Source organism: Suncus etruscus, chromosome 2, assembly GCF_024139225.1.
Source record: "Suncus etruscus isolate mSunEtr1 chromosome 2, mSunEtr1.pri.cur, whole genome shotgun sequence".
In the NCBI taxonomy this organism is placed as follows: domain Eukaryota; kingdom Metazoa; phylum Chordata; class Mammalia; order Eulipotyphla; family Soricidae; genus Suncus; species Suncus etruscus.
Window position 1 is genome coordinate 52,284,139 of NC_064849.1, and position 23,890 is coordinate 52,308,028.

Genomic DNA, 23,890 nt, shown 5'->3' on the forward strand with positions numbered 1-23,890 from the left:
ATATGAGGTACAGGTGATGGAACCTGGGTCAGCTGAGTGTCAGACTAATGTCCTCCCTACTGTACTATCACTCAGACCCCAGAGCTATATATTATTTAAGTGGCATAACAATATTGCCTCTGAGGATTAATTAATTGAATGTATTTATCATAAGTAAGAATGTTTTTATCATCTGTTCTCATGGATCTAAACTCTACTGAAGACTTGGCCAGTTACTCAAGAGAGATAATCATTGTCCTCTTAACAAATTGTGCTCCTAAGTGAGTATTTATACATTGAGAAATTACAGAATTCATACTTACACAGTCCACTGGAACCTTCTACCATGTTCAGAGATGTACTATCCATTACAGTACTGACCACTTATGGCTGTTATTACTTAAAATGTGATCAGTGTAGCAGAGGAATGGAATTTAAAGTTTGATTTCATCTTACCTAACTGAAAGTTAGATAACTATTAGCACCATGTGGTTATTGTATTGGACAGGGCAGATACAGAGCATCCTATGAAGAGTGGTATTAAAATAATGCCAGTGAACTAGAGACCCCTTGTGGAGGGGACTGTTACTTCATGTCAGAGAGAACAGCTAAGTAGTTTTTTTTTTTCCTAGAATGTGTATTTCAGCTTGATTTTCATATTTGATTCTAATGATATCACTTAACATTCACATTTCTTGGGAGTGAGGGGGTATAATAATAAATAATTCAAGAAAATACTATTATGTTGATGAATGTCCACTGTCGTGACAGTTTCAGTTACTAGTGTATTAGTAAAATATTACAGGATAACCACATTTCTGTGGTTGGGCATAAAGAATATAATGTGGGGCCGGGCGGTGGCGCTGGAGGTAAGGTGCCTGCCTTGCCTGCGCTAGCCTAGGACGAACCACAGTTCGATCCCCCGGCGTCCCATATGGTCCCCCAAGAAGCCAGGAGCAACTTCTGAGCGCATAGCCAGGAGTAACCCCTGAGCGTCACAGGGTGTGGCCCCAAAACCAAAAAAAAAAAAAAAAAGAATATAATGTCCTAGGTTTCCAGGACAGATCATGAAGTATTCTTTAGGATGGATGATGTCTTAAATTATATTGTACCATTAAGAGATAATATAGTTTGACTGAATTCAAGACTGATAATAAAACTGGGGACTAGTGTGATAGTATGACAGGTGGGGTGCTTGCCTTGCATTTGACCAACCTGGGTTCTGTCCTTGGCATCCCATATGGTCCTTTAAGCATGACGAAGAGTGATCCCTAAGTGAAGAACAAGGAGTAACCCCTGAGCACTGCCAGGTGTGGCCCCCAAACAAAAAATATCAAAACTAATAACTAGGATATCTATAAGAAGAGTTGGAGATTAAACCTAGTACTAATTTTATTTAATTCTAACATTTGAAATTGGGTTAGCCACAGAAGAGGAATGCTGTTGGTCTCTCCTCTACCCCTCTCATATATATCTTCAAGTGACTCTGAAAAATGATAATTGTGGAAACTGTATTAGGTCCAGAATAAGAAACTTTGACCACTCATATCTCCTTAGATTGTGCTGCAGAAGAGCTGCAAGTGACTCTGAAAAATGATAATTGTGGAAACTGTATTAGGTCCAGAATAAGAAACTTTGACCACTCATATCTCTTTAGATTGTGCTGACCTACTGAGTTTCCCTTTGATCCCATTTATATATATAAGCTTCTTTTCCTCTTTTACTATCAAGGTTCAGAATTACTTTCTATTGCATAAATTTTAAAATTCCTTCTAGGACAAAGACTGCTAGTTTACTGTAACCACTGTCACAAGTATTAGAGCATTTGTTGTTGTTGTTGTTGTTTGGGTCACACCTGGAAATGCTCAGGGGTTACTCCTGGCTTGGTGCTCAAAAATCGCCCCTGGCAAGCTCGGGGGACCATATGGGATGCCAGGATTCAAACCAGGGTTCATCCTGTGTTGGTTGCATGCAAGGCAAATGCCATACTGCTGTGCTATTACTCCAGCCCCTACTAGAGTATTTTAATATGAACTTTTAAATATAGTCAAATGCAATCTTTTCCATATATTCCAGTTTTTTATTATTAAGATTATGTTGATAGTATAAAGTCAAACATTGTCTTTTAACCAATCTCACAGCATAATTATTTTGGATTTATCTAATCTATATAATCTGTTCTGCTTATACCTCAAAATTATCCTAATATCTTTCTATCTGTAGATTATTTTATTTATACCTAGCAAATCATGACTCAAATAAAATACTAAAACTGGGAAAATAGATACAAATTATTTTGTTCTTATTTGGTGGTCACACTTGGCAATGCACTGGGCTTACTCTTGGCTTTTCACTAAGGAAATACTCTTGGAAGACCATAAGGAGACCATAAGGGGATCTGGAGATTGAACCTGGGTCAGCCATATGCAAGGTACACACCCTACCCACAGGACTATTTCACCAGCCCAATAGAGATCATTTTTTAAAGTGAATGTACTAATGACTAGTTGAAACTAGTACTAAATTAACTATTTTATTTAATCCCAACACTTTAAATTAGGTAGGCACAGGTGTCAGGCAGTAATTATACAGGATAGCATAGGTTTCATGAAGAATTAGGTTCAGATGTCAGTGAGCCAGAATGAGATAAGACATCCAGCCATAAATTGAATCTATATATAGTAATTGAAAGAATCTATAGATAGTAATAATAATATATTAAATAGCATAAGTAGTTTATGAATAAATATAAAATAGGTATATTATAGCCTAATTAGATATGAGATTTTCTTAGAACTAATATATATGCGTACATATGTGAATATATGTACCCTTACACTTATATAACATGAAAAAATAAAACATTATAATTGTGACAAAATATATTTGGAAAAGGTGGAATGTGTCCCAGCTATAAAATCTGTTATAGGGGCCGGAGCGGGGAATGGTAAGGTGTCTGCCTTGCCTGCACTAGCCTAGGAGAGACTGTAGTTCAATCCCCCGGCATCCCATGTGGTTCCTCAAGCCAGGAGCGATTTCTGAGTGCATAGCCAGGAGTAGCCCCTGAGCATCACCGAGTGTGACCAAAAAAAAATCTATTATAAAATGACTATGATGTAAGCAATATAATAATGGCATATAATTGGAATAGTCAAATTAGAAGATTCTGTCAAAATTCCAAATTCATATGATAGAGATATCTACAATTTGGTGAAAAGAAAAACTAGTTGAATAAATAGTGCTGGCAAAAATAATGTCTCAGACTTATGAAAAAAAATACGAGTCTTTGTCACTTTGAAAATAAATTTTCGGGGGGAGGGGGCAGAGAGATAGCACAGTGATAGGGTATTTGCCTTGCAAGCAGCCTATCCAGGATGGATGGTGGTTCGAATTTCGGCATCCATATGGTCCCCCGTGCCTGCCAGGAGCAATTTCTGAGCGCACAGACAGGAGTAGCCCTGAGTGCTGCCAGGTGTGACCCAAAAACCAAAAAAAAAGAAAAAAATTGGGGGGTGGGGAGGGGTCACATCCAGCGGCACTCAGGACTTACTCCCTGCTCTGTGTTCAGGATTCACTTTGAGTAAGGATCGAGGGATCATATAAAGTGCAAGAGATCAAACTTAAGTTGGTCTTATGCTAACCATCTGTACTACCATCTGTACTACCACACTGGCCCTGCAAACTTAAAAAAAAAAAAAAAGGGAATCCAATGGTTATTAGATTATTTTTCTTTTAATCACTAGGAATATTTAATGTCAATGCTTTGGATTTTTTAAGGTAAATAATATTGAAATAGTTGACAATTTTTAACGTTATCCCCCTTGTTGCTGCTATAGTTGAAACTATGTCATCCCCTTGGCTGTGGTGCTTGCATACTAAGTTGCAGTATGCCAGAGATCAGACATTGCTCATAGATCCTGGATCCATGACACTGCTTGAAGAATCAACAATCAGTGATGAATTGGGGTAGTGGCAAGAATGAAAGTTAGCACCTATTAACATTAGTTTTTTTTTATCCTCAATGCTTTATTTTTATTTTTTAAACTTTATTTTTTAACATAATTTTTATTTTGATCGTAGTGGTTTGCATATTGTTGACAATAATATTATAGGTTCACATTTACATGAAACCAGGGGGGTTCCCATCACCAATTTGTCCTCCCTACAGCTCTGTGTTTGTCCTACCTCCCATATCCTCCTCCCTCACCCCCGGGGCTTCGAGAATATGTGGTCCCCTCTGTACCTAGCTTACTACTTAGTAGTCTTGGTCTTGGTGCCTCCCTTATTTTCCCCTCTAACTGGGAGGAAGGACTACATAGTTCAAGTTATGTGGTTTTATTTGAAGAAGAGAAAAGTAATAAACTGGGGTAAAAGTCTAATATGCCGAAAATGGGGGGAATCCTTCTAATCTAGAGGCTCTCATCGTCGGTTTGAGAGATGAAGGAGAAAAAGAAGGTGAAACACCCCAACAGTACAAAAAGAAGTATCAAATATCCAGTGAGCACTCCAGTGATAACGATAGGCACCACAAAAAAAAAAAAAAGCCATCGTCTTGAGTTAAAAAACATGGCAGAGCACCTAAAGAAAGAAAAGAAAAGAAGAAAAAAAAACAATATAAATATAAATGGGAACAACAACTTTAATAACCACACCAAAACAAAGAAATCGACAAAAAGTAGATAGGTAAATAATAATAATAATAATAATAATAATAATAATAATAATAATAATAATAATAATAATAAATGAAGAAAAATAATATATAAAAGATAAAAATGTTTTGCGCTTTTGCCTTTTTCTTTTCCCTCCTGCACTGGCACAATAAATATTGGGGTAATTCGAAAAGAATTCACTTGGCCTTAGCGCTATGGGGTTTCTCCACCCTTGGGGTATATTGTCACGGGATTAACTATAGACTCCGTTCAGGTTCATTTACTCTACCAGTGGTGCTTTCATGGTGTTTGGAAAACTTCTGCTCCGTCCTGGGTGATGAAATAAGACCTCTGTATCTATAGATCTCACTATCTGCACAGGTCCAGGAGTGGGACTTATGATGAAGTCTTTCTTTGTGGTTCTAGAAGTTCTGTTACCTCCGTGTCATTTTAATCCATCTTCTGTGGTTGGTGGTCTTGGTCTTTGCACTGATCCTAGGATGGAACCTAGGATAGCATCTTTCATTGTTATTTTTTAAACTTTATTTATTGATTGATTGGTTGTTGGGCCACACCCAGTGATGCTCGGGGGTCACTCCTGGCTCTGTACTCAGAAATCGCCCCTGGCAGGCTGAATACCATATGGGACGCCAGGAAACAAATTGAGTTTCTCTGGGATTGGCCGCATGCAAGGCAAATGCCCTACTGCTGTGCTATCTCTCTGGCCCCGATGTTTCCATTTCTTTTGTTTGTTTTTGGGGCCACACCTGGTGATACTCAGGTGTTACTCCTGGCTATGTGCTCAGAAATTGCTCCTGGCTTGGGGGACCAAATGGGACTCTGGGGGATTGAACCAGGATCCGTCCTAGGCTAGTGTGTGCAATGCAGACGCCTTACAGCTTGCGCCCCTGCTCCAGCCCCCAATGTTTAATTTTTAATGTATAGATTGTATTAAGAGAGACCAGGCTAGGAAAATCTTCTCTCTACCCGAAACTACTACTCCTTAAAAAACTATATATGTATAAGTAATTAAAAATATACAATAAAGGGTTGGAAAAACCACCAAGAATGATCCCTGAATCCAGAGCCAGCAGTAAGCCCTGAGCACTACCAATTTTGCCTCAAAATAAAATAAAACAAAATATATGATGTTTTCTCTTTTAACATATACAATTATTACTCAATCAGCAAATCCAACATATTTTTTCTAAAGTATCAGATAATCAATATCATCAGCTTTGCAATTCATATGATCTATTCAAACCTGCTGTTGTAATATAAATGCTACAGAAAACAAATAGAATAGTAAGGCATATTGAGCAGCAGAAGAGCACAGGTCCTGGGTTCAATCCCCAGCAATGAAAAAAGAGGCAGTAGATATGGCTTGTGGCTCAGTTTTTTCATCTCTCACTTGAAGGTTTATTGTTTGACTATTGGCCACCATGACTTCCAGGACTATTGAATCAGACTATGAATTAAAGGTTACAAACCAAACTACAAATCCAGAGAGACCAACAAACAGTTGGAAATCATAGTATCAGAATATTTTCATTAAAACTATTTAACGTAGGGCCTAACATAATAGTATGGCAGGTAATACATTTTTGGTTTGCATATGCCCAACCTGAGTTTGAGCCTCAGCATTTCATATGGTTCCCTGAACACTGCCAAGAGTAATTCCTGAGTACAGAGAAAGAGCAGCCCCTAAGCATACCAAATGTAGCCTTCCCAAACAAAAACCAACCAGAAAATTAATAACACCCTTTTAAATGGAAGTTATAAAAAGAAATGAATTGCATTTTCTAGCGTGAATCTCTCATGTTATTTTGTGTGTGTGTGTGGTTCTGGGGTCACACCCAGCAGTGCTCAGGGGTTATTCCTGGCTCCAGGCTCAGAAATTGCTCCTGGCAGGCATGGGGGACCATATGGGACGCCAGGATTCGAACCGATGACCTGCATGAAAGGCAAATGCCTTACCTCCGTGCTATCTCTCCAGCCCCTCTCATGTTATTTTATGCCATGCTAACTTACATAATAACTGAAATGCAAATATTTAATAAAAAGTAAAGAATGGGGCCCGGAGAGATAGCACAGCGGTGTTTGCCTTGCAAGCAGCTGATCCAGGACCAAAGGTGGTTGGTTCGAATCCCGGTGTCCCACATGGTCCCCCGTGCCTGCCAAGAGCTATTTCTGAGCAGACAGCCAGGAGTAACCCCTGAGCACTGCCGGGTGTGGCCCAAAAACCAAAACAAACAAACAAAAAAAAGTAAAGAATGGTCTCTTCATAGCAAAAAAGAATTGGGAATAACATTTTTTTTTTGTTCTTGGGTCACACCAAGCAGCACTCAGGGGTTACTCCTGTCTCTATGCTCAGAAATCGCTTCTGGCAGGCTCGAGGGACTTCTGGGATGCCGGGATTTGAACCACCATCCTTCTGCATGCAAGACAAACGCACTACCTGATATCTCTCTGGCCTTAAGATAACGTTTTTTATCACAATATTCTAAGCATAATTTGTAAATCTTAGGCATTATAGGAAGAATATTTCAAGTGGCTCATTGAACTGCATAAGTCAAGCTAAAGAGTCCATCCTGAGGCCAGAGTGATAATACAGCAGGTAGAGTATTTGCCTTATTCACAACCCAGATTCTATCCCAGGCATCCCATAAAGATCCGATGAGCCCAGTAGGAGTGATCACTGAACACAAAGCCAAGAGTAAGCGCTGAGTATTTCTGAGTATGACCCAGAAGCCAATAGTAACTGAAAAGATTGCAAATGGTAGAGTATATATGCCTAGCAAGCACAAAATCCCTGACACACATGTACTCAGCACTGTAGCACTGTTCCAAGTTTAATCTAACCCTGGTGATACCAAGCACTGCTAGGCCTTAGAAGCACTACATTGATGCAGTGATGCCTGAGCATACTCATAAGTGGCATTTATTAAAAATATAAGCAGTCAATTGCTAAAGCATACAATTATAATTTTTAATAAAATTTATATTAGCTCTTTAAATTGGTAAATTTATTTATTAAGCTTTAAAAGATACCTCTGTATATAAAAAGGTTTATCTATTTATGAAAGTTCACTTGTTTGATAAATAACATCTAGGCAGGTACAAAACTGGTATAAAAAAAGCAAAATAGAAAACAAAGACAAACAAACAAAATAAAACTAGGTCACTACAATGGACTGAAAATTTGTGTCTTTCTTGATTCACACTAGACTTAGTCTTTAATATGGAGACATTTTATTTTTTGGGTTTTTTTTTGGGGGGTCACACCTGGCAGCACTCAGGGGTTACTCCTGGCTCTGTTCTCATATGTTGCTCCTGCCAGGTTTGGGGGACCATATGGGATGCTGGAATTCGAACTGGAGTCCTGTGTGGCTGTATGCAAGGCAAATACCTTACAGCTGTGCTATCGCTCCAGCCCTAATATGGTGATATTTTAAAGTGAAGCCTTGGGGAGTTTGGTTATAGATCATGAGGTGGAGCCTTCATGAATTCTTCAAGAAGATCCACCAATGGCTGTTCTTTGTCAGGTGAGGCTACAATGAGAAGCTGATCTTCAGCAGTGCAGAAAGTCTGCAGCTGTTGGAAATTGCAATCTGCCAGTACCGTGGTCTTGGGCTTCCTGCCCTATATCCGTGAGAAGTAAAAATTAGCTGTTTAAGCCAGAGGTTTTCAACTGCCATTCCTTGCCTTGAACCAGTGCTGTTCCACAAGTGTAAAATTATTAAAGATCACTGGAAAGCCACCCCCACCATCCACTCAGTTCACCCTCTGCCTATATATATATATATATATATATATATATATATATATATATATATATATATATTACAAAGTTACTACAGCTAACAAAACTTCAACCACATTAGCAGTTCCTCAATACATTTTACCTATCAGTTTGCAGTTACCTATCAGTTACCTATCTAAAAGTAGTAATGGAAAGCAAAAAACAAATTAATAAAATAATAGCCATTATTGGTCATTATTTTGCATGAGACACACATTCAGTAAATTCACACAATTTCAGAGAGTGTTATTTCTAAAGCACAAATGGAGAAACTGAGATTTAAGGGAAGTTAAATAACCTACCCAAGGATACACAACTAATTTCCATTTGTAGTGTAAGAAGATATCAGACATTTTCAATAAAGAATCCCAGAAAACTATTTGTGCAACCTAAATTTCAAAGAACAGTAGTACTTGTTTCATTCCAGAATCCTCTATATGTATGATGTAGAATTCAAACTTGTGGTATCATCTGTGAAGTCACTGTTACCTTTATATTTGCTTATTCTGTTCCAAAGAGCTAAGACCTTCCCCAGGGTATGGAGAGATAGTACAGTTAGTAGGGTGCTTGCCTTGCAAATTCCCTTGAGACCTACCACAAGTGATCCCTGAACAGAAAGCCAGGAGTAACTTCTGAGCACTGACAAATGTGTTTCAAAAAGAAACAGACAATAACAATTACGTTAGAGATGTAACTAATAAGAAAAGGAAATGTGTTATATTATTATGAATTTTAAATCAAACTGCAAGATGCTGTGATTTGTCCATCTTTGATCTAAGCTTCCTAAGCAGGCTAATTTTATGAAATTTCCTAAACTGTCTTAAATGGAATCCCATTAGCATCACCATGAATAAGGAGCAAGAAGTGGGCTCAGCACAAAAGCATGACCTCTTATTAGTTGCTATTCTGATACTTTATTTGTCAGCCTTGATTCAATGGCAGGGAGAGAAGGCTCCTCAGAGATTATGTAGAAAGACTATGCTATACTTTATAGTCTTTCTCAAGCCATCAGGGTAAAGAATTGACTGCTACTTACAACCATAATTATAGGTGGCATTTTAGCTCTGTAATTAAATTCAAAATAAATCAGATGCAGCAATTTGTTGCATTTAAATAAAGCTACAAAAATAAAAAGATCAGTGAATGAAATGAGCTTCTGAACTTAGGGTTATGATTTGAGAAGTATTGTCATTCACTCAAACTAGCAGTGCTTGCTGCTATAAAATAAACTCAGTAATACTTATCTCTGCTGAATCTCAGATGTGATGAAGCCATTAGAATCTTTGCCATTGGACTGGATTACACAGAAAGCAACTTCAATAAACCTCCATGCACAGTAAATTCGAAAACTCTAAATTCTAAGTGACTAATGCTCATAGACTGATTTCAATTTGTTTTCCAAATGGTAGAAGATTAATTAGGAACTATATGTAATGCTTATTGAATTAGGAGTTTATCATCCTTTAGAAAAAGCTGAAATACAAAAAAAGAGATCATCCAAAATCAATATCAAAGCCTGTATAATCAAAATAAATCAAAATAAATGTACAATTATAACATTTAATATTTGCTGGTATTTTCTTTGTTTGTTTCTATTGAGCCACACCGGTAACACTCAGGAGTTACTCAGAGCTCAAGATTCTGTGCCAGAAATTGCTCCTTGCAGGCTCAGGGGACCATATGGGATGCTGGGAATTGAACCCAGGTTCATCCTGGGTCAGTCACGTGCAAGGTAAACACACTACTGCTGTGCTATCTCTCCGCCCTCTGCTGATATTTTCTGATAAAATGTTCTCTCACATATTAAAAAGGTATAAGTATTTTAAAAGAAACTAAGTTTGATTTTTTGATTTTACACTATCATTTGCAGGAACAGGACAGGATAAAAGAGTGAACTGATAGATAGGAGAGGAATTTAATAGAAAAAATTTCCTAGGTTTGCCATGGACAGTACTAGAAGGCTCAGTACCTGGGCATTAAGTGTAGATAATATAGCTTCACTATTTCTCTGTGTGGTATAATATAGTGTACTGCTGTGTTTGGAGGTATAAAGACCTTTCTTTTCCAGACCAACTTTTCTAGTTGAGCAGAATATTTCATTCTAGAAGGCCAATAAGACCACTGAACTTCTATCATGCTTCCATGAGATGTGAGGAAGCCAGATCTCTCTACCTGCATGTAGTCAGTGTATAGACTTTGTAGTCAGTGTATAGACTTTGCTATTGATTGTCTGGAATCAAGTCTGAGCTACTGTTTTTGCTAAACTCTGAACTTGAAACAAATTATGTGGTATGCTGAAGCAATGTTGTCAGGTTTCTGTGACCAACATAATTTGAATTATTAGTTATTCACTACATTCTCAATTTGTATTTAGAAAAAGAAACTCGCTAAAGAAAATGTGCATATCTAAAATGAGACATTTAAGAATAGTTTAATCTAAGAAAAATTGGTGGTTGTTTATTTATTTTTCTTATTAAAGGGCTCATACCAATTTTACCAAATGAGTGAAATATGTTCTATAGAATAATGACTGCCATATTGTCTTTCTTGAAGGCGATTCATTAAGTGTTCATCCCACACTAAGGAAAAAAGTTATATAGGGCATGATATCAGAAGGTAAAAATCATTAGAGATTTCTTTACAGGCTTTCTGCTACAGTAGCCAGCCTCAATAATATTTTTAAAGGCTCACAAGTAGCAATATACCTTCATTTGGGGGGGGTCTGGGTCTTGACCCACATGCAGCTGTACTGCATGTGGGTCATGCATGTGTTCATGGCTTTGTACTGAAGGAGCACTACTAGTTGGTCTCAGGGGACCATATGCAGTGCTAAGGATCAAAGTTGGATCGGATGTGTGCAATGCAATCTTGTGGTGACCTCTTTGTCACTCTTTTACATACTCTTTGCAATGCAGGCATTAAAATGAAGGTTTGGGGCCGGAGAGACAGCATGGAGGTAGGCGTTTACCTTTCATGCAGAAAGGTCATTGGTTTGAATCCCAGTGTCCCATAAGGTCCCCCGTGCCTGCCAGGAGCGATTTCTGAGCACGGAGCCAGGAAAAACCCCTGAGACTGCCGAGTGTGACCCCAAAACCACAAAAAAAATCGAAGGTTTGGAGAGTAATTAAAAAGGTTATAGAGAATATGAAATTGTTACACATGGACTATTGATGGGAATTAAGGTGGCACAGTCACTATAGAAAACAACTTGTAAAGTTCTTGTCAAGTTACATATAAATCTATCATTCAGTCTAATAAGGAATCCCTCACTCAGAGGTTTTCTTAAGAAGAAGGAACACTAATACTCACACATCCATGAAAAAATATTATTTGTATGCTTCAGGTAGTTTTACCTTTTTCTAAAACAGAATTTTTGAACCTGGAAATGATTTGTGTATTATTTATCTATTATTATTCATGTATTATTAAAAATGTATAAGGTAAGATAACAGAGGTCAAAATTCTATTATTTGGAACCAAGGTGAAAGTACAGTGAGTAGGGTGATTGCTTTGCAAGTGCTGGACCCATGTTTAACCCCTGGCATTCCTTAGGGTCCCCTGAGCAAAACCAGAAGTGATCCCTGAACACAGAGATAGGAGCAAACCCTAAATACTACAGGGTGTACAAGCCCTCTAACACCCCACCAAAGAAAAGAAAAAAATAGAAAAGCAAAGATAAGAAAAGAATAGGAAAGCAAAGGAAAGGAAAAAAGAAAAGAAAACTTTTCTAAATTTGATGAAAACTATAATCTCACATATTCAATATAAATTCAGAAAGAAAGAAAGAAAGAAAGAAAGAAAGAAAGAAAGAAAGAAAGAAAGAAAGAAAGAAAGAAAGAAAGAAAGAAAGAGAAAGAGAGAAAGAAAGAAAGAAAGAAAGAAAGAAAGAAAGAAAGAAAGAAAGAAAGAAAGAAAGAAAGAAAGAAAGAAAGAAAGAAAGAAAGAAAGAAAGAAAGAAAGAAAGAAAGAAAGAAAGAAAGAAAGAAAGAAAGAAAGAAAGAAAGAAAGAAAGAAAGAAAGAAAGAAAGAAGAAAAAGATGGAAGGAAAGAAAGAGAGAAGAAAGAGAAAGAAAGAAAAAGAAAGAAAGGAGAAAGAAAAATAAGTACTAGAACAATAGAGGAGCTAATAAAGATAAGATTAATTATTAAAATGTAAACAGTGATGGAACAGAACTTCTAGAACCATAAAGACTCCATTCTAGGCTCTATCCTTTGACCTGTACAGATACCAAGATCTCTAGATACAGAGGTCTGATTTTATCATCCATGATGGAGCAGAAGGTTTCCATACACCACAAAAGGACCTAGGGGAGAGTAAATGAACATGTATGGAATCTGTAGTTATTCCCATGACAGTATACTTCAAGGGTGGAGAAACCCTGTATCTCTTAGCCCAGGGGAATTCCCTTTCTAATCTCCCTAATATTTACTAGCCTATGCAGAAAAAAAAAAGCAGCACAAAATAATCGGGGGGGGGGGGCAGAGAGATAGCATGGAGGCATAGAGTCAGGAATAACCCCTGAGCGCTGCCGGGTATGACCCAAAAACCAAAAAAAAAAAAAAAAAAAAAAAAAAAGGTTTTTGGTTTTGTTATTGTTGTTGGTTTTTTTGTTTTGGTTTTGGTTTTTGGTTTTTGGTTTTTTTTTTTTTTGGTTTTTGGTTTTTGGGTCACACCCGGCGTTACTCAGGGGTGACTCCTGGCTGTCTGCTCAGAAATAGCTCCTGTCAGGCAGGCACGGGGGACCATATGGGACACGGGGATTCGAACCAACCACCTTTGGTCCTGGGTCGGCTGTTTGCAAGGCAAACACTGCTGTGCTATCTCTCCGGGCCCTATTGTTGTTGTTTAACAATTAGTTGTGCTTTGTTTTGTTTTTATTTCAGGGCCATGGTTATTGTGTGGTGGTTGTCTTTATTGCTGTGATGCTTTTTGGACTTTTTGTTTGAATTTTCTTTTTGTATTGTTGTTGTGTTTCTCTCCCTTTTTCCCTTCTCTCAAATTAATATTTATAGCCTCTAGAAAGGACTCTGCCCATTTTCTGCTTGTTTGATTTTTGCCCCATTTTATTTATTTTTTTCTTCAAACAGAACCACATTACTTGAACCATCATGTTCCACCTCACAAATTCAGGGGGAGGGGCGGAGAGATAGCATGGAGATAAGGCGTTTGCCTTTCATGCAGGAGGTCATCAGTTCAAATCCCGGTGCCCCATATGGTCCCCTGTGCCTGCCGGGGGCAATTTCTGAGCCTGGAGCCAGAAATAACCCCTGAGCACTGCCGGGTGTGACCCAAAAACCACAAAAAACAAACAAACAAAAAAAATTCAGGGGGAAATAATGGAGGGTACCAAGACTAAACAGTTGTATGATCACTAAATAGTAATAAAAAATGATCAGACTTAAACACCAAATCCAAAGCCAATGACGACCCAATCTAGCAGCCCCGGGGGGCGGGAGGGGGGGTGGGGAGTAAGGGGGAGTAGGGAATGCATGCTGGAAATGAGGGGTGGAGGGAAGACAACTTTGGTGGTGGGAATTCCCCTGATTCAATGTCAATATGTACCTAAAATATTACTGTGAAAGATATGTAAAGTACTTTGTCAAAATAAAAATTATTATTATAATAAAAAGATTGATTATTAAAATGTAAAAAAATGTTCAGTAACTCACTGAAACCAAAAGAACATTGTTTGTGAAGATCAATAGAACTGATAAACCTCTAGTTATACTTTACATTTAATCAGAGAGATAAGACACAAGTTATAAATATCAGAAAAGAAAATAATGGCCGAGTATAGGATAGATGATATTAAGGTGTTTGCATTGCATGGCAGAAATCCCAGGTACAAGCCCCAGAGCACCCTATGTGTTCCCCCCAAATTGTCAGCCCTGAGCACAGCCAGATGTGACCTTAAAACCTAAAATATAAATTTAAAAAATGGTTTTACTATGCTATGAGAATGAGAAAATAATATTCTGGCTAAGTGAAAAAGAATTTAATTTAGGTTAAATGTTTAGGGCTTGGTAGCGGAGAGAGTCAGCTCTTGAAAAGTGTATAAGGAAAGGGAATAATTGTAAAGAAAGCCTTGTTGGAAGGCTTAATGTTAAAAATTAGGGGCCCGGAGAGATAGCACAGCGGTGTTTGCCTTGCAAGCAGCCGATCCAGGACCAAAGGTGGTTGGTTCGAATCCCTGTGTCCCATATGGTCCCCCGTGCCTGCCAGGAGCTATTTCTGAGGAGACAACCAGGAATAACCCCTGAGCACCACCGGGTGTGGCCCAAAAAAAAAAATTAGAACGCTGTACGATGTAGATGTATAGTTAGGTCCAGAAGTTTAATTTGTCGATTCTTTTCTATAAGCACCTAATGCTTCAACAGTGAAAGAACCTTGCCTCAAGCAGACTGGTGCAAACAGGACACTACTACAGCCTCTGGACATAGAGTACATGCTACTCTATTACCTCCCAAATTAAGAGTTCAGTTGCAATGTGTCCAATTGCCGTCAGACGTGGAGAGGACGTTCTCATAGCGAGATATTCAATTTAGCAAACTCTGTTAGAAAATGGTTTAACATAACACCTGAGGTTTTTGGTTATTGGGGGGGGGCACACCCGGCGGTGCTGTGGGGGTGAGGGTGACTTCATCTGTCTTTGAGCTCTGTACTGAGTCCTGCTAGACGAGGGACCAGGTCCTAAAAATGCCAGGAAACCAGAACTTCTGTGAGCCAGGCAAACCCCTGCTACACTGTACTATCTCTGTACATACAAGCTCTTTCAAATAGATACAGAAAGTTGGGTAGTTCCAAAAGTTTATCATCTATAATGCAGTGCCTTTTGACGTGAATATTAACAGATGAATATATGGTTATATGCGTTATGAGGTGAATTAGTAAACTAGTCGATTAACTAATAAACTCAGCAGTTTGTTCAACTCAACTAGTCTATCCCTGCCCAGTCCACTTAGTAACTAAGCGTCTTCTCCTTATCATGTAGGTCTCAGTTTAATCGGAAGAGGGCGCCGTGGATCGCTTTGGTCTCTCAGACCCAAGAGACACCCACCCACCCGCACAACCCCCAGTCTTGAACTGCAAGGGGTAATCCCACCTTCATCTCGTCTCAGCAAACCCAGAGCCTTCATAGAGCTTCCCTAGAGCTCCTGTAGATGAAACTGCCTTGGCTGAGCATCAGGGAAGAAGGTTCAGGGAGGGGCAAGAAGGTAGGGTGCAAAAGAGAAAGAAGCTAGGGACAGCCCAGCCCTAGGATCCATTCCTGGGGAAATGCAAACACTCAGGTTCGTGGGCTCACTTTCTTGGAATTGCAGTTTGTTGGAAGTGGAAAGTAGAAAGGGTTACAGGCTGTGGCTATAAAATTGAGCCCCGCTACACAGATCCTAGGGTGAAACAGCCGCGCCGCCTCGAGGATCCTTTCGAAATCTGTCGTTTCTTTCTCCGCCGAGGCTGCAAAACTACAAAAATTCGGTGGGGGGTGGTGGGGAGGGGCTGTCCTTGAACCTTAGAAGATATACTTTCCTCTAACCCTGAGCCTTAGAAAGTGGACTTTCCTCTAAGCCGAGCACGATGGGATCACCCCACTACAGTACCCACTACCCGCATCTCAACTGTTAAACGATAATGAAGTTTAACTACTCAGACGTAGAATCAGTGCAGGAATTCGTTTTCAACTCTGGCAGGGTCTCTAATGGCGGTACCCCACCTCATCCCACCTCCGCCTCTCTGGGCCTTGGCAGCTGCAGTCTGCATCACCGCTTCCCACCCTGTTCTGGGTATCTCCGCATTTCAAATGGTGCAGCTGCTGAAGCGTGGTTCTCCTTTCTCTTTGAGTAGTTAGCCAGTTCCCAAAGTTGCTCCGACTTCAGTGGTCTCGGATTTTTCCGTGACTGGTGCATACAATCTCATCTAGAATATTGGAATCACCAGACCACTTGAAAAGTACACAGGGCAGATTAGGGCTATTTTTTGCAGTTCTACAACCAGGGGTTATATGTCTTTGAAGTGGTAGAGGATTGAAGGAGCAATAAAACAAGGGCTCAGAGGGAGGGATGGGGAGTCAGAAATCAACCCGTGTGTACATTGACACTGATAGGAGATGCTCCAGACTGCGTTGGGAATTTACACTACAGAGATAAAAACGTAGCAAGGCTTGGGCTCCAACCCCAGGGCTCCTCAGTTCTACTCAGATGCTCTTTTCCAAGACCCCTGAAAGGTTAAAGAATAGGAAATCGTAAGGGAAAAAAAAATAACCTTTACTGAAGCCCTCTATCAGTACTAAAGTAATAGTTTGTCAAAAAATACACATTATGTGGGGGTAATTTAGTTTTTGTTTGTAAACTTCAAGTGCATAGTAGCAGTATTGAGCATGTTGAAGACTGAAATTTCAGGCCTTACACGTAGCCTGGTATGGAGCTGGTTTCTCCATGAGTATTTGTTGAAGGAATCATGAATTGTATGGTTATAGCCAGAGAAAACCAGTAGCACAAGGAAATGTAGTCACAGCCCACACAAGGGGCTTAGAAAAAAAAAATTAGAGGAAGTTGTGGGACTAGAGCATAGAGGGCAGTCACACCCTTGTGGACCTCACTGGATTGAAACTATAGACAGAAGTATTTTTCTAGCAGAGCCCTTAGTTCTAGGTTCCTACAGGGGAGTAAAACATTATCTGACAGTCCAGCAGGTGCTGCTCATAAGACCTGCAATTTGAACCCTTGGAGGGTCTGGGGTCCAGCGTGCCTTCCAAGTCCAAGTCCTCACTTTGTTGAGTGTGACCAGGACTGAGTCTCCTAAAAAATCATGCAGGACAGGCACCCTAAGCCATCTCCTCCTCGAGTTAGGTGAATGATAAAGAAGGACACACAGGTTCTAAGGCTCTCAAGTGTCCACTGTAGCCAAGGAAAAACCACAGCTTTAATGTGGGTTCACCTCATTTAAAATGAGCTAGATGAGGCACAGCAGGTAGGGCATTTGCCTTGCTTACAGTGCAAAGGGTTCAAACACCCCACACACACATTTTATATGGTCCTCCTCCCAGCCTGTCAGGAGTAACTCCTGGCATTGCTGGGGTGTGGCCCCAAAACCATAAATTAATTAATTAAATGAGCTAGGAAGGACAGATAGAAAGTGCATTGCTTTCTGTTGGTGGTTTGGTTTGATTTGGTTTTAGGAGCCACACTTGATGGATGATACTTAGGAACTATACTCAGGAATTACTCCCAGTGATGCTTAGGGGACCATATGGAATTCTAAGAATCAAGCTTAGGTCAGCAAGCACCTACTCATTGTACTATATCATTGGCCCCAAAGGTCTGAAAGTATTTTCAATCAAGGAATTCAGACTTCTCAAAGTCTTTGCTTGGTCAAGCTCAGAAATACAGATATGCCCCCTTTTGCTCAGGTTTCGGGGTGGGGGGGGCTTATTCTTGGTCCTGTTATCTTCAGGAAAAAGTTCTGTGAGCATATGCATGTTGCACTTATGTGTGTTGTACTTGTTCAAGAGTGTGTGTATATACCATGTGCCTTTCTAATATGTCTGTCTGTTTTCATGTATGTAAGATGACCTGGCAGGAATAGTTTTCAGGGTCCAGGGCAGGTAGCAGTGGCACTGGAACTGCACATTTCTGGTTGCTGGAAGAAATGATGAGGTGAAGTGGGAACCAGTTCCTTCATTCCTCCCGACTAGCTCCAGCATCTGCCTACCAGAGCCTTGATTGCTTGACTTCCAGATGTAGGAGGCATGTGGTGGGAAGAGGAGGCTGCCTGCCATATGTATCAGTCTTGCTTTGGAATTGGTACTGCAGGCCCAGGAAGTGCTGCCCTGGGCTGTAGCCTAACCAATCCTTTCTGTTGTTCAGATTCATAGCCTTGAAGGGAAATCGGTGCGGTGCTAATAAACACCCCAAATGAAAAAAAAAAAAAAAAGGAAAAAAAAACTTTGGCATTTCAAAATGTGTGTGTGCTTTTATTTGAAACCTTGTAAAGAATAGCCAACTTCTTGATGGTTAGTGAGATTGGGAGGGAAGTACCATGCTTTTACACGTGGGGGGGATTTCTTATACTTACTGATAATGTGAAATAAAAGAGTGTAAGGGAGACAAATGTCTGGAAAACCACCTACCTTGATATGAAGAGCCCAGGACCTGCCCAGAACACCTGTGGATCAGGTCTGTATTTCGTTTTCCCACTTAGTAGACTAGATCATCTTCCTTTCTTGCTTCTTGGCCTCAAAGATTCCTTCATCAAAATGTGGGTTTAGTGTTTTTTCCTGAGAGTATGGGAATCCCCAGAGAAAACTCTAATGGTGGAAGGCAGAGAAGCCAGTTTCCCAGGCGCCATTCCCTGCACTGCTGACAGCTATTTTTTTAGTCTGTGCACACACACACACAGAGAGAGAGAGAGAGAGAGAGAGAGAGAGAGAGAGAGAGAGAGAGAGAGAGAGAGAGAGAGAGAGAGAGAGAGAGAGAGAGAGAGAGAGAGAGAGAGAGAGAGAGAGAGAGAGAGAGAGATTTTCCTTTCCTGGGGCCAGGCAGGACTTGGGCTTCTGAGGGATAGGAACGAGTTTCCTGAGCCATCTCTCCTGCAGGTGAAGAACGCAGGTGCTGAGGAAAGGCCTCACAGAAGCCAGCCTTGTGTGGAGGGGGGGTGCAGAAATAGCGATCCTCGAAAAGAGAATGCATATCTTAAAATAGCCAAGCAACCGAACAACTTTCCCTACTACAATTGCTATCAGCGGAAAAAGAGCCTAGATGCACAATTAAATCACTCAAAAGTGCCTGTTCATCATCGGGAGCTCCTTGTCTGTCTACAAGGACGGGAAAGATGTGGAAACAATAACCAAATTGGTGAAGCCTCCTTCATCGGCCCCTGCAGTGTCTCCGAGGCCCCTGGCCCGCCAGGGAGCGCTCCGCCCTCTCAGCCCCTTGTATGGAGAAGAGACTAAATGCCAAAGGGGGGGAAATAACAACAAGAACTACACGTTTAAAACTCAGTGGTGTGTATGTGTGTGGATGAGGAGGGGTGTAATTCTGAGACTTGGTTTCAGCGCAGTGCAGGGCTCCGCAGTGCGGACCCTAGCAGGCCCAGGCCTGGTGGGAGCCGCTTCGCAAAGGCCTGGCGCCTCGTGGGGAAGCGCAGCTCGCAGCTCCCCCTCTCCAGGCGTCCAAGGACCCTCAAGGCGCGGGGCTCACACTTGAAGCCTGGGAACGCGCAGACAGGAAACTCGCTTCCTCCTAAGCAGTTTTCTTGCTCGCTGGATGAGAGGCGCCCAATTGAAGCAGAATGATCCTCATCCACTAATATCCAGCGTGGCCACAAAGCGACTGGCCATTTACGCCGCCACTTTAAACAAAGATATTTGGTTATTCCCGGGGAAGCAAGTGCACTTTTGCATGGCTGAGCTCCGGGCGGAGGCGAGCCCCGGCTCAACCTCCCGCCCGCGGGGCTGTCAACGCTGGGAGGCTTCTCCCCCTCCCGGCCAGCGCCGGCCTCCGGGGTTCGGGTTCGGGCTCGGTACCGCGCCGCAACAGGCAGGCCGGTGCGCTCGACGCTCCCCGTTCGCGTCCTCCCCACCCAGCAGAGGGGAAAGCCTCGTCGGGCCCGGGCTCGGGCGCTGGGGCTTCGACGTCCTTGGAAAGTCAGCGCCCGTCCCAGACTCCCGCGGCGGGGCCGGGCAATGGGCGAGGGTCGGGGCCACCAGGTTTGTTCGAGGTGGGGCAACTTGAGACCCTTGAGATCCAGTTAGCTCTCCCCTCCGGGCCACCGGCTTCCCAGCTCAACTGCTAGCGGTGGGCTAGCTCCGACCGGGGCTGGGGGTGGGGAGAGGGCGCTTCCGCGGAGGTGGGGTGGTGGGTGGGTGGGTGTGTGGGGTGGGGGCGGGCTGCGGCAGGCCCCAGCCGCAGAGGAGACCCCGGGCTGGGGGGAGGGGACCCCGGGAGCTGGGACGGCCTCCCGGAGGCAGCGGAGCCCATGCTCAGCGCCCCCTCCGCCCGCTGGGATTCACTCCCGGGTAGGGGGAAGGGGGCGGGGAGCAGAGATGTCCCTCTGCTTCTGCCGGCGGCACCGGAGGCAGACAGACTGACGGACCCGCGGCCCAGGGGTTTGTTCCCCGACTGGCGCGCTCATCCCGGAGCGACTGGGGCTCGGCGCCGGCAAGCCAGATGTGGTCCGCAGGCGGTGGGAAGGCGCGGGGCTGGGAGGCCTCGGCGGGAGGGAGAAGCAGCCCCGGCAGGCTCAGGTGAAACTGCTCCCCCGTCCCTTCCTCCCTCTCCCCTCCAAAGCCTCGAACCCTCCACCCGGGGAACCCGGACCGCCTGGGAAAGTGGCTCCCACTTTGCAACTCTGCAAGTTGGCCGCCAAGCAGCATCCACCTTTCTTCCTCCCCACCATCCCTCCCTCCTCCGCGACTCCCCACCCCACACCTCCTGCCCTCCCCTCTGCCGATTCCCTCCTCCTTCCCCTCCCCTCCCCCCTTCTCGAGCCGCCCGCACCCCTCAAAATCTGGGGTGGGGGTCCAGGAAAGGGGGGAAAGAAATGCTGGGGGGTCGTGTCTCTGCCTCTCTCTATCTGCTCTCTCGCTGGCTCGCTCGCTCTCTCTCTCTCCCCCAGTCTCAGAGACCTAAAAATCCTGACAAGTGAAACTTAAAGGTGTTTACCTTGTCATCAGCATGTAAGCTAATTATCTCGGGCAAGATGTAGGCTTCTATTGTCTTGTTGCTTTAGCGCTTACGCCCCGCCTCTGGTGGCTGCCTAAAACCTGGCGCCGGGCTAAAACAAACGCGAGGCAGCCCCCGAGCCTCCACTCAAGCCAATTAAGGCGGACTCGGTCCACTCGGTTACGTGTCCATCCAACAAGATCGGCGTTAAGGTAACACCAGAATATTTGGCAAAGGGAGAGAAAAAAAAGCAGCGAGGCTTTCGCCTTCCCCCTCTCCCCTTTTTTTTCCTCCTCTTCCTTCCTCCTCCAGCCGCCGCCGAATCATGTCGATGAGTCCAAAGCACACGACGCCGTTCTCAGTGTCTGACATCTTGAGTCCCCTGGAGGAAAGCTACAAGAAAGTGGGCATGGAGGGCGGCGGCCTCGGGGCTCCGCTGGCGGCTTACAGGCAGGGCCAGGCGGCACCGCCGGCCGCGGCCATGCAGCAGCACGCCGTGGGACACCACGGCGCCGTCACCGCCGCCTACCACATGACGGCGGCGGGGGTGCCCCAGCTCTCGCACTCCGCCGTGGGGGGCTACTGCAACGGCAACCTGGGCAACATGAGCGAGCTGCCGCCGTACCAGGACACCATGCGGAACAGCGCCTCGGGCCCGGCGTGGTACGGCGCCAACCCGGACCCGCGCTTCCCCGCCAGTAAGTGAGGCCGCCCCCTGCAGGGCCGCGGGGCTGAGCTCGGGAGGCGCTGCTCGGGGGAGCCGCTCGCCACGCCACGCCACGCCACGCGCGACGCGCGGCGCTGCTGCCGACTGCGCGCTCGGCTCGGCACCGGGTGGGCGACTGGGCAAGAAAGCCCGGGAGTCGGGCGCGGGAGCCGGGGGGGAGCCCGCCAGTGTCCGGGCAGCGGGATTCGAAGGAGAGGCATTTGTGGGGGCGCTTGGGGTCCTGGCCGCAGGTCCAAGATGCGAGCGGCCCGCCGCCCCTTGCTTGGCGCGCGAGATCCTAGAGAGCGGAGCTAGCGCTCCCGCCCGCTACCGGGGGACCCGGGACCCCGGCGCGCCCGCATAACCAGCCTTGAGTGGCCGGCGAGAAAACTCTTTTTGGGGACGCCCTCGGGCGCCGGGCACGGCCGCATCGCCAGCCCCAGTGTAGGCAGGTGGGAAGGCGCGCGATCGAACCCACCAGCAAGTGCCCTCGTGAAGGGCACGACCCAGAGGCACAGAGTCGGGAGGCTGGAAGCGAAGACTTCCCTCTCCTAAGTAATTGCCCAGAGTTGGGGTCTACGGTCGGACCCCAGCTCCCGGCCTGGACCCAAGTTCGCCTTCTGTGGCCGGCGACTCCTGTGTCTCTGGCCCGGGTTGAGCATGAAGGAAGAGGAGCGGCCTTCGTCCGCGGTGCTGGCTAGGAGGTAGATTGGGTCAGGACAGGGAAACTGCAGTGGTTGGTTCCTCGACGGTTTGGCCTGGGACGGGCACTGGAGGTGCCCAGAGATTGGGCCTCTCCGCATGGAGGTGGCCTAGGCGAGGAGGGCGCCGTCGGGGCGGACCGGGCTGGCCAGCCTAGGGCACTTGGCATGGCAGGCAGTCAGGCAGAGGGGGCCCCGGCCTGGCCTGGCCCGGCCCCGCCGACGCTGTGCGTTTGTCGCTTACAGTCTCCCGCTTCATGGGCCCGGCGAGCGGCATGAACATGAGCGGCATGGGCGGCCTGGGCTCGCTGGGGGACGTGAGCAAGAACATGGCCCCGCTGCCCAGCGCCCCGCGCAGGAAGCGCCGGGTGCTCTTCTCGCAGGCGCAGGTGTACGAGCTGGAGCGGCGCTTCAAGCAGCAGAAGTACCTGTCGGCGCCCGAGCGCGAGCACCTGGCCAGCATGATCCACCTGACGCCCACGCAGGTCAAGATCTGGTTCCAGAACCACCGCTACAAGATGAAGCGGCAGGCCAAAGACAAGGCGGCCCAGCAGCAGCTGCAACAGGACAGCGGCGGCGGCGGCGGGGGTGCCGGATGCCAGCAGCAGCAGCAGCAGGCGCAGCAGCAGTCGCCGCGTCGCGTGGCCGTGCCTGTCCTGGTGAAAGACGGCAAACCGTGCCAGGCGGGCGCTCCAGCACCGGGCGCCGGCGGCCTGCAAGGCCACGCGCAGCAACAGGCGCAGCAGCAGGCGCAGGCGGCGCAGGCGGCGGCCGCGGCCATCTCCGTAGGCAGCGGCGGCCCCGGCCTGGGCGCACACCCGGGCCACCAGCCGGGCAGCGCGGGCCAGTCCCCGGACCTGGCGCACCACGCCGCCAGCCCCGCGGCACTGCAGGGCCAGGTGTCCAGCCTGTCCCACCTGAACTCCTCGGGCTCGGACTATAGCACCATGTCCTGCTCCACCTTGCTATATGGTCGGACCTGGTGAGAGTGGCCGGGCCTGGCCCAGCGTGCTGCCTTGCCGCTTCCCCTCCAGCCCGCCACCACCATTCCACCACCGCCCGCCGCCCCGACGCTCTGAGACTTTTCTTAAAAACCGACTCCCGGTTAGACCAAGGGTGGGGGAAAGACTACTCATACAAAGGCCAGACTGCTGGACATCTTTCTTTTTTCTAAAATTTCTGGGATTTTTTTTTTTTTTACAAAAAGAAAATAAAAACACCAAGCGAATCCAATTCTTAAAGAGTCTTTAAGTAAAAGGACAAGGCGAGAACAGCGTGGAAGGTGTCTTTTAGGTGATTCGGATGGGTTTCCCACGCTCGGGCGGGGCGCAATTTGGAAAGGGCCTTCTGCACACAAGGCTCTGAACTCGAAAACTAGCTAACTTAGGCG

The 23,890-nt window shown here is 44.8% G+C and overlaps 1 protein-coding gene across 1 annotated transcript; it reads left to right on the forward strand.

Moving 5' to 3' along the window:
- The first annotated feature begins 20,598 nt into the window (after nucleotides 1–20,598).
- Nucleotides 20,599–23,486, forward strand: NKX2-1 (NK2 homeobox 1). Its single transcript, XM_049766684.1, has 3 exons — nucleotides 20,599–20,675; nucleotides 21,406–21,791; nucleotides 22,747–23,486. The coding sequence occupies exons 1-3, from the start codon at nucleotides 20,599–20,601 to the stop codon at nucleotides 23,484–23,486; spliced, it is 1,203 nt and encodes a 400-aa protein (XP_049622641.1).
- The last annotated feature ends 404 nt before the right edge of the window (nucleotides 23,487–23,890 follow it).